This window comes from Melopsittacus undulatus, chromosome 8 (assembly GCF_012275295.1).
Source record: "Melopsittacus undulatus isolate bMelUnd1 chromosome 8, bMelUnd1.mat.Z, whole genome shotgun sequence".
NCBI lineage: Eukaryota > Metazoa > Chordata > Aves > Psittaciformes > Psittaculidae > Melopsittacus > Melopsittacus undulatus.
The window spans coordinates 11,658,940-11,669,997 of NC_047534.1; the positions used below are offsets into that span (position 1 = coordinate 11,658,940).

The 11,058-nt window shown below is 42.2% G+C and overlaps 1 protein-coding gene across 1 annotated transcript in view; it reads right to left on the reverse strand.

The window, feature by feature from the left end:
- The window catches only part of GSG1L (GSG1 like), a 53,985-nt gene extending 43,917 nt beyond the window's left edge, over positions 1-10,068 (reverse strand). Inside the window, exon 1 of the mRNA XM_005152512.3 lies at positions 9,286-10,068. Coding sequence (XP_005152569.1) covers positions 9,286-9,586 — 301 coding nt within the window. The 5' untranslated portion in view covers positions 9,587-10,068. The remainder of the gene's footprint in view (positions 1-9,285) is intronic.
- Positions 10,069-11,058: the final 990 nt, after the last annotated feature.

Below are 11,058 nucleotides of genomic sequence, written 5' to 3' on the forward strand. Positions count from 1 at the left end.
TAGAAGATGTAACTGATAATGTACTTGTATGAAGTACTTATTGTACGTACATTGTTGTATGAACTACATCATTTTATAATGCATGTCACGCTTTCTACATTTTCCCAGGTGACTGCATTAGCAGCTGCATTTAGGCTGGTGATTAGCAAAGATCAAAGGATTAAATAGCCAATAAGACCCTAAAGTCCTGGTTGTAGAAGAAATGTGGTTCAACAGCTCCCACTCCTTTCACTTACTAGCTGTGGATCAATGTGGATTCTCTTTTAACCATGCCAAGTGCTTCTCTCCAATAATGCTCAAGCAGAGTATTTGCATTGGATCTGTTCCCTAGCTCCAGAGATACATGAGCCAGGCAGGCAGAGATGAAAGTCACTGACAGCAAAGAAGAAAACTCTTTTCCACTGGGATTACTGCAGACAATGGAAACATCAAAAGCCGATGTGTGCCAAAATAGAGGAAAAGACAGATTCAGGACAGAGCATTCCTCTGATGGCATGGCACATTGCTGTGAGTACAGGTCCTCAGATTGTGGCTTGAAACATCCACAAGTGACTGTAGGTAAGAGGAAAAGGGATTGCTGAAGGGGAGGCAACCTTGAATGTCAGAGCCTGTACTACATCAACCTGTATTTCTTCTCCACAGTTAACACCATGACAGTATTTCTTCCCTACTTCGCCCATCTATCTGCAACCTGCTCCTTTTAGCCATGGTAATTTAGGTTGCCTGTTTCAAAGTGAAGTCCAGAAACTTCTCCCACCTTCTCTATCCAAAGATGATTTTTGGGTTGAGGGATCCTGTTTTTCCAGGCAGGCACATCTGACTTGGAGTATGGAAACTGAGATAGCTTTAACCTTTCAGCCACAGACTAAGAGGTTAAACATAATATCCAGGTTTTAAAATCAAGTGAAAAAAGTTGCACTGCATTTATTCTTGTAAACCTTAATTTCAAGCTTCTAAATAATAACTTTGCAATAAATTCTCATTTAGTGTTTTTTTTTTTTTCTGGCCAGGTGATGCACAGTGAAATCAGTCTGAATGATATTATGAGGTGGTTTTTGGTCTCTCTGGATCTAGTGACTCTAGAAATGGTGGAATGGCTCTTTTTCTCAGTTAATTTCCCTCACTGTGAGCATGGTTTGTGTCCTTTTTCCCACCAAATGCAGCCAAACTCAAGGTGGAACACCTTACACTGAATTTTGCTTGCCTGTGACTATTCTACAAACCATGACATTCCATAATAATAGCATCTGCTTCTTGTATTTACTGTCTTCTGTAGTCATTTGTAAGCTAGATCAGCAAAGATTTATATTGCCATTTTGTTTACTGACAAGAATACTGAGTAACATTACACCAATTGAAGATTAACAGAGGATCCTGCTATAAGCAACCCTATTCCCTGGTAAGTCCTCATTTTGAGATCTTCCAGTAAGCAAGTTCTGTTAGTCTATATAAAAAAAGTTTTAAAATCAGGATTGCGTCTGGTGTAATTAAAAAACCATAGTGATACCATGATGCTTGATATTCCATCTTGCATCTATTTCTGTAGCCCTAAATGCATTTATTAATATTTTTCACTAACTGACTTTGGGGTAAACATCTTTATTCTCTTTGAAATATGGGGCCTTAGTCTTGGGTGTTAGTCTTCTAGCACTTTGAAGTTTATTCAATTTACAAAGAACTACTAGAACCTCTCAGATGGCTACTTTAAGGCTACTGGATTAAATGGTTGAGGACAGACACTTCCAAAGAGAACGGAACAGGTTTTGCTCATGAGGTAGTGTGTAAGTTCTCATATAAGGTCGTTCATTGCCTATTCCCTTACTCTCCTCTCTTATGGGTCTCAGCCTGCAGGGACTTTATGTCCACATTTTATGTATGATAGATGTTCATAGAGCTAGCAGAATAGCATAGTCTGTCTAGCAGAATCAGGAGGACTTAAAATCCAGAATTCCCAGAGCACTGCAGGCACAAAATATCCCCAACATCCTATAAAAAACTGAATGTGTATAATAAAGCAACCACCGCCACAGTAACCACAGCTATCATGTACCAACAGGAAGAGAGCAGGAATATTGTGAGGAACATTAACAGATCTGAAGACTCCTACAGCTTAAATTCCTATGGCCAGGCCAATTTTTTCCTGTTGCAAAAAAAGGGGGAATTTGTTAGGAGGAGTTCATATGTGCTTTTCTGAAACGGACCTTTCCCCGTGCTGTAAACGAAGGCAAAAACTTGTTACTATAGCTGTTATATAGCCTGAAGGAGATTTCTTTTCTGATCCCAAATTAGATCCTCAGTTTAATGTTCAGTGCATGAGCAGACATATCAATTAGATACTGAGAGGCTGTAATAATGTCAACGGCAGCAAAGCAACCTCCTCATATATTGTCTCCACCTGTAGCCAATTTCTGATGCTTTGGAGAAGATATAAAACCCTTCAGAAAACGTGATATGCATTAAGTCAGCAACTGTTTTTTTCTTGGCTCTCACTGGTGATCAGCACCAACCCCAAAGCATGGATGTCACCTAACAGAGTAGAAACATGGTATCAGCAAAGCAGTCAAACCAAGATGGCTCCTTTCAGACCTCCTTAAGATACCAACAAATAATCTATGCAGGACTCACTCCAAGCTTCCTCATTCCAGAAACATTATTTTTCCCTCCTATACTTCTTTCTGTGACTTTAAGAAGTACCCACTTCAGCCCATGGATTTCCTTGGTGATGCAGTGAAGTCCAGATGATGCAGATGGTGATGCAGATGAGGTGAAGTCCAGTGATGCACTTTCTGGGAACCCCTCCTTGGATTTTCCTTTTTTTCTCAATGATTAGTTACTTAAGTCATATTATTTTCTTAATATTTACCCACATATATATTTATATATTTTGTATATAAAATATAAAAATATGCATAAAGAAGTATATATAAATATAAGTATTTATATATTTTATGTATATTATATATATAAGGTACCATCACATCTAGATCTTTGATACATTATACTAAAGAGGACTAGTTTTTCTTTTCTTGAGAGATTCTCTTTTCCTTAACAACCTTAGAAATTCCACTCTGCATCTATTTCAAATCCTTCTTTTTCTTACCATAACTCTGCATGATGGCTTTAACAAAACGCACAGGTGTTACCTGCGCCTTGCAAAGGGGTGCTGACTCTTCCCTGGAATAATACTATTCCTTTGTATCACAGCACTTAGCAGTTCACAGTCACCCCAGAGACAAATATTGGCCCACAACTTGTTTCCTACCTTTTGCCTGCAATTGATAACTGCCTGTGACCTCAAAGAATTTTATGCCTTAGTGATTGGTGCTGTAAACCTTTTTAAATTTTAAAACTATTCTTACAACTCTATCAGACCAATTCACATTTTGAGTTATGCAGAAAAAAGTCTCCTCTGTTATGCCAATATTCCCAGACTTTGTGCCATAGCATATGTGAGGAGTGCATTTAAAGCAGGATTATCCTCTTCAAATTAAGGCTTCTGTGTTAGAAATGGCAACTTCCTAGATTCCTTTTTGGCTAATGAAGAAAATACATAATCCCAGGGCTCAGTTCATCCTGTTTGAGGAAGAATTTAATCTCCCCAGGAAGTACTCACTACTCTCTACTGACTCCAGTGATGATGTTGATCAGTTTGGGCACAGACATCTGCATCTGATAATGTCCACAGGTTTGCTGTAGGATACATCTTGCCTTTTTAGGCTACATGAATTCTATCCTTAGTTCTTTCTCCTAGATTGCTAATCTCAGCAATAGCAGAACCAGTCCCAAACCCAAAATAGAAGGTAACTAGAAATATCTGATCTCCGGTGTAACTATTTCTGTTTTTCATATTACTTGCCACAGACTTCTTCTAATATTATTTTTTGTCAATTGACAGCCTTTCTATTTATCCCCATGTAATAAACAAAACAAAGTAAAATCTGCACCACAGCTTCAAGCAAAAGGTCTACCTACTTCACTATTTTTGTATCATCATCCAATGATAGATATTTATGGAAGAACAAAGGGATGGATATAGGGTGATTCTGCTCATGTACTCCCTTTGTAATGTCAGTACTGTATCAGTAGTTTGGGGACTTCTTGGCCAGAGGTTACTCTCAAATCATCATATCAGTAACACAAATGGATGTTTGCTTCCTGGATCCATGCAATCCCCAGTTTTGGCCTTCACAACATTCCCTGGCACGGAGCTCTGTAGGAAGGAGTATTTCTTTTTTTGTGTTATGCCTTACTGTTCTTAAGTCACACAAGCAATCAGTGATATTTTTTGTCTGATCTCTGTCATTCCCAGTTGATCCCCACCAATATCATAGTTCTCTGTACCTTGTGCCTTCCTTCCAGCCTGAAGAGGCTCAGGCTCTTCAGCATTCTCTGATGTGAAGCATACCTATATTTATCACCACATTGTTACCATTCCCTCCACTCTCTGTAGTTCTTCAGTAAAAAAATTTTTCAGTGGGACATTCCATCAAATGCTTTTCTGTAAATCCATGCAGACTGGGTCTAGTTTATTACCCTTGTCTAAGAAGTGATTCATCTTGTTAAAAGATTTGCCTTTGATAAAACCCATTTGTTGTGCTGTCCCCCAAAACTGTCCTAAGGTTGCTGCTTCAAGTCACCTATATAATTTTTTTCCAGTCTTCTTTGAATACAGCATGTGCAGATTCTTGCTACTAGCCCTGTATTTTCATGTGCCAATTATTTCAACATTGTCAGATGGAGATTATCCAGGCCCCCTGGGTTCAGTTCCTCCATCACTGGAAATTTTATCTTTAATATAGAGCTCTACCTACTCAATTCCTTTTACCACTTTTTCCTTCTTACACAATTTATAAGTAGCAATTTTTGCATTCCAGTCATGCAAATAAACCTGCCAGGTTTCAGTCATGCTAATTATATTGTATTTCTCATAATCTAGCAAGAATTCCCAATTCCTCTTGCTTTTAATTATATACTCACAAGGTGCTTCTCCCTGTTCTCTCTTTCTGGACAGAAGCCTATGGTGAATCACATATGCTTATTATCCCATGGTGGCAGGGAAGAAGGGATATGCAGTACTGCTCTGCATCTGTGACAATGTATGGCTAGTTCTTGTCTTTCCATGTCACAGATTTATTCATTCCTGCAAGATACACCTCTCTTGTTTTCTGGCTCCTTCTCAAATGTGCATTTAATGTCCGTATTTATGGCACATTTTGATGCATCCTTACATACCATCTAAATTCTACTCTACCACTTATTTCTTGAAGAGTGCTGAGGAATATGTGATACAGAGCATACAAACAGACCGCTTAGCCTCAAAACATTATTCCAAGAATACAAAACATGCCTATGCATACCCATTTCTGATCTCCCTGGCTTCTATGGGGCATGGTGAGCAACAGGGAAAGGCTTTTTTTTTTATTCAACTGGATAGCGCTCTTAAAAGTCACCTAGGCAGCTGCTTTTCCCTCTGAATGTGGATGTTATTGCTGAGACTGTTCATTAGTAACTTAAACAAGATCTGAGTTCGTAGGCTTTTTCTATTAAAATCAAAGCAAACACACTATTGAGAAAACTCAGCTAACTTGTTACTGTTTCCCAGCTCTGAAACTCCTCTACCTGTTAGGAGAAGATACGCCACATTACCTACTTCATGTGTTTATTTTTTTTGTTGCATGTTTGTTCTTGAGTCACAGAAACTATAGTTTACCACCGTCATTCCTGTGGCACATCACTTGTCTGGTATCTTGTGGGGTGTCCAGGACTGACACAAGCACAGACCTAGGCTGCAGGTGTGAAACAAGATTTGCACTCAAAGTCATACTCAAAAATAAATTAAATTATAGAGCTTGGCTCAGAGATGCTTGGCCATAGCCAAGGAATTCATGAGCCAGGAGGTAGCATCAAGTGCCCTGTGCAGTGTGTGACTGCAGAACAAGACTCATAACCAGCACAATCTACAAAGCTCATAGCACATGCTCTAGCTTCATTCCCCTTTAGAGTTCAGGTGCATTGCTCTAACAGAAGGTGCCTCCACCTGTGTGAGATCCAAAGCATGAACCCACTCCGAAAAGGAGAGCCTTCCTCCTCTGTTTGATAGACTGGGATTCAGCATACTTTTGAGTCAGAAGTGCTAAATAATTAGAGGACATACCCACTAATTAAATATATATGTTCCAGTCCCTCTATTCCCAGAGGCGATTCACAATTCTCAGGTACTAAATGCTTTTTGCGTTATCTTCCTAGACATGCTGGATAAAAAGAAATTTTAGATTTGCAAATTATTCAGAACTAATCACAGCATTCAATCCCTTTTAGAGATGTCAGTGAAAACTAGAAACCTGCCTCAAGATGAAGTCCCACTTTGCTAGCCTCTGCAGAGTGGATGGCATGCTTTTTGCACCTCAACATCTGGAATCTAAATGGACATTTCAGATAAAGAGTGGGAGGACACTCGATATTAATTTGATTGCAGCCTAAATGTCACTTTAAAGTGTGACTGAGTCCCAGCCACTCCAACCAACTGGAAGCCCTGCAGTGCTGGCTCTTGCAATATCAACCCACTGGGAGCTGGTCCTGTTGTGTCTGCACTACAAGATCAGCTGTGTTGCAGCTGCACCAGTGCAGGGAGCAGAAAGTTTTGACAGCACTGTGACTACAGGGAAAGAGAAGTCAAATGCTTGATTGGTAGATGAAGAATGTGGCTTACAGCTGGGAAAGTTATGAGTCTCTGGAAGGCTTTGACAGCATTGCAATCACAGAGAGTGTTACTGGCATTCATATGTTCCTGGTGGGATTCATGTTGCTTAGCTTCAGACATTGGCAGTGAGGAATCATGGACAGGTCAGGAGCTGTAGGAATGCTGCTGACCATAGGCTGTGGCCACAGGTTCTGCTGAAATAGGTGTGAGGCTATGGAGTGGCTTTCAGAAGGACTTTGTCTGGAAGAAGGCTGTTGCTGCCGTCACTTTCAGTATGCTATTGGTAAAGCTTTGAGAAAGATGACATTGAAAGTATAGAGTGCATTCAAGCTAGGGATTTTGATTAGTTTAACACGAGTATTTGTGTGCTTCGTGGTGTTTTCTGGATGTTCTCCTGGTGTGCTAAGGTGTTAATTGCCAACATGATGACTGTATGACTTCTGATACCTACAGGACTGTGATCAGTAAGCATGCTGTGGACAATGTGATGAGTCCATGGGATGGATTACAAACAGATATATAGAGCATCAGAGTGTATGTATAATCATGAGCTCAGTGCTGCTGGTTGAGGCTGCCTGGTGCCTCCTTACCCTGGAAGTCAGGTAAGATGATCACCAGCCAGGTTGCAAAAGGCCATGATAATGAACTGACAGTCTGGTATTACAAACCCATAAGTCTGAATTAAGACCTTTCATGGTTATTTTATGCTGACAGTCTCAGGGACAAATTTACATCTGTGCCCATTACATTGTTCCTTACCAGAAAATAACTGTGGTAAATCCTGAATGAGGCAGCTGTCTGTTTAAGCCAATACATCCCTGTAGCTGGCTGGATTCTTTCCAAAGGCTGTTCACTTCTGGTCTGCTAACTGAAGAGTACTTTTCATGAACTTAGTGTTTCAAATAAGAGGAAACACACATGTGCCTGCTGTGGCGGAGTGAGGAGGGAGAAACAACGCCTTCGCTCCTGCTTTCACCATAACTTTCTAAAGCTGGCTTCCAGCTATCTCCTGAAATCACCCACTACAGCACAGCTTTGTTTACCTAGTACAGAATAGATCACTGTTTTTCTCTTCTCCCACATATAACTCAGTTTTCTGAGTGGGCTAGAGTCACACAGTTACAACTTATCTCACACATACATCTTGGCTTGGAAAGCTTTCAATATCTGCCAGAAATTTGGGCATGCTTGATTGTCCCAATACCAGCTAAGATGCTCAAGAAGTCAGAGTGTTAAGCTGCTCACTGAGGCTGCTGTGGCCTATGTTTATTTCTAAAGCAGTGAGACAAATCATCTTTGTTTTCTGTAGTTTTTTTCTAACATAAAGAGGGTTACTTTGGTGCCCTCATTTCAGCATGGAACTGTTTATTGACAGTCCCAAGGCTGAAGTTCATCAACTTGCATTTCCATACATTAAAATGGGTTTTAATGACCAACTAATTCTTGAAACATTATCCACAAAAATAACTGAATATACACGGCACCTTGGGATGAAATGGACTGTGAGCTTCTCCCCAAGTTTGCCTGGCTTTATAGTACATCCTTACAGAGAAGTTTCACCATGACCTCATAAACTTCTCATTATCAGGGAGGTTGTGTCCTCAGAGACACAACATGTAGGATGATTAACTGTTTCTCTCTCCCAATAGTGGTAAAGGATCAACTCCCCAGTCTGCTCTTTGGGCAACGCCACATGCCATCACCATCTTACACTGTGTCACATTTGTAAACTTTATTTTCCAATCACATAATCTAGTAAAAAAGCTCTTTCAAAAGCAGAGTTTGGATGTTAGCTCTACCAGACAGCTCTGGGAGTAGGGATTGTCAGTTTGCATCTGTTGAGATTTAAATCAGTCCCAATGGCTGCTACCTCCCATCCGCCCTTCAGTGTTCTACTCCTGGTAAAAGTGCCAGGGTACAGCAGAGGAAATGAATGCTCTGAACAGCTGAAGAGACATCTTCTTGAGCAGTTCTCAGCAAGTAAATGGCTGAGTGGGGAACAGGAATGAGCCTTCTTGTGCCCGGTTGTGCCCTTTAACTGCCATTTCACTACTCTCCTTCAATAAACATGCAATCAAGCCACCAGGAAGGGATTATGGGTGGTCATTTGCTTAAGAGATACCAGAAAAGAGGCAGTCCAGGCTATGGCATGATAAAAACTGTGACTTTTGTGCTTTCCCTGTCATTCAGACACTGCCCTAGGTTATTTCAGGGGCAATTACAATTAGATGTCAGAACCTCCTTAACAACTACCAGCCACTGTTCTTTGTGCGCTCCATGGAGCAGCTCCCAGAAGGGAAGCACTGACCAGGCTGGCTGCAGTGCCCACGGGGGTAGCACATACTGCTTATCAGAGACTCAGCTGGCTTCAGAGCACAGACCCTGCATCAGCCAGCAGGTAAACAAGCAAATCTTTGCTCTTGCTGGAAACAGGTTGCTTTTCAACAAAGAACTGTTAAAATCCTGCCTCTCTCTTCAGGGCGAATCTGCTTTAAGATACAACACAGAACAGCTTGCCTGTGTGTTTATCACACTAAGCCAAACACAAAGCAACACAAGGTGGAAGGAAGTTGTTTTATACTTACCAGCAGCATTGATATTTTCCTCACATGAGTACCAGATCCCAGTGTGGAAATACCTGAAAAGGAAGCGGTCGTCTCCAGTCTCCCAGCTGTAATGAACCACATTCTGGTTTGTCTCATTTGCAGTCTCATTCCCGCTGTAGTTGAGGCAGTTTGTCTTCTTCTCTTTCCCACAGCTCGGCTTGGGGACCCTCTGTGTGCCCTCACACCAGTGGGTCGTGATAAAAGCTGTTGTAGAGAAGAGGAGAGCCATCAGATTCAGACTCACTGCTAGCAGGGCTCTGCATCTTCGATTTGTCTTCATGGTAAATCCGCCCTCCCTCCCCCTCCTGCTGAGAGAAGAAGTCAAAGGGGCTTGTTTTATGTGGGGAGGGGAGGGGGGTCAAAGCCTCTCACGATTCAGAATCCAGTTGTCCAGGCATCAAAACTCTCAGCTTCTTCCAATCTGTTGTTGTAGCAATGAAAGAAACGCTGCAGCCAGACTCCCATTCTTCTCTTCACTTGAAATCCTGCCTTTGTACGTTAAAGGAGCAGCTGCAGGCGCGGGAGTGCGGCCGTCCTCTTGTAGTCGGTGTGCTTCAGCGCGCTGACAGGATCAGAGAGGGTCTGTCTCACAAACAGCACCAAGAGCAAGTGAACATCTGCTCTGGTACCACACATGATCCCAAGGGGCTCCGCAGCTGTCTCCGCTGGGAGACACCTGCAGGCTGCGGGACGCGCTGTCCTCTGCTCTTGTAGGATGAAGCAAGAGCAACCCGGCGGGAGGCAGGCGTCAGGGCCAGCTGCTGCCTGCTACCACCCTCCTCCGAGGACCTCAGGGGCCACTGCAGCGCTGGCGGCTCAGTTGGGCTGAGGGGAGGCGTCACATCTTAGTCCCGAAATGAATCGTTATCTGGAGCTGCGAAACACATTTTCTCTGTGCCAGAGTAGAGATTTGTTCGGGAGGAGGAGGGATGGAGTGGTAGTTTAGCGTTTCTGCTCTGAGCTAGTGAGTAGTAAATCGGGGGTTTGATTCTGCTGTCAGCATACCTGTGTAAATCTCTGTCTTCAGGGGCTTACGCTGACAGTCAGCAACGCCCCAGAGGAATTTAGATTTGAAAGTGTGTAATGAGTAAACCCCACGTCATTCAAAATACCAACTGGAGCCCCTTTCTCAGGCTTTCATTTCCAGACACAGTACTCACAGATGTTTTGTTTGAAGTGGGTCTGTAGGACATTTTGTACGTCCTGGCTAGAGAACTAATTTGAGCAAACCCTGGCCTTGACTTACCAGATGGAAATACTGCAAGAGTAGGGAGCACTGCATAATGTCCCATTTCCAGAGAAGTGTACTGTCCTGTCTAGTTGGTTGACTGTCTCATAATGCTTATGACCCCTTTCCGCATTGCCTAGAGCTCTCTGATACTGAGTGCTGTAAGGAGACCATGGCACCTGATGTAGGTGGAGGTAAAATCTCTTAAGACCTTGTATCCAGCCCTGAGGTTGGCCACATCCACCACACAGCATTTCTGTGTTCTTAGTAGATGAATGCAATTTTCTGTGGTGAAGAAGCTGCACATGCCTCCTGGGCTTTGGACTGAGTGATATTTCGTTCCAGCCTTGTTTGGACTCTCTGCAAGGGCCATGGGGATGCTTGTGGCCTTTCAGAGCAGTCCAGTAGTGGGTTTCCAGCAAGCCCTGGAAATAACCATGCAGCTACACAGGCTCACACTAATAAATGGGGCAATGGTCTCATCTCACACCCTCTATTCTGTTAAGTCAGCACATTGACTCAAT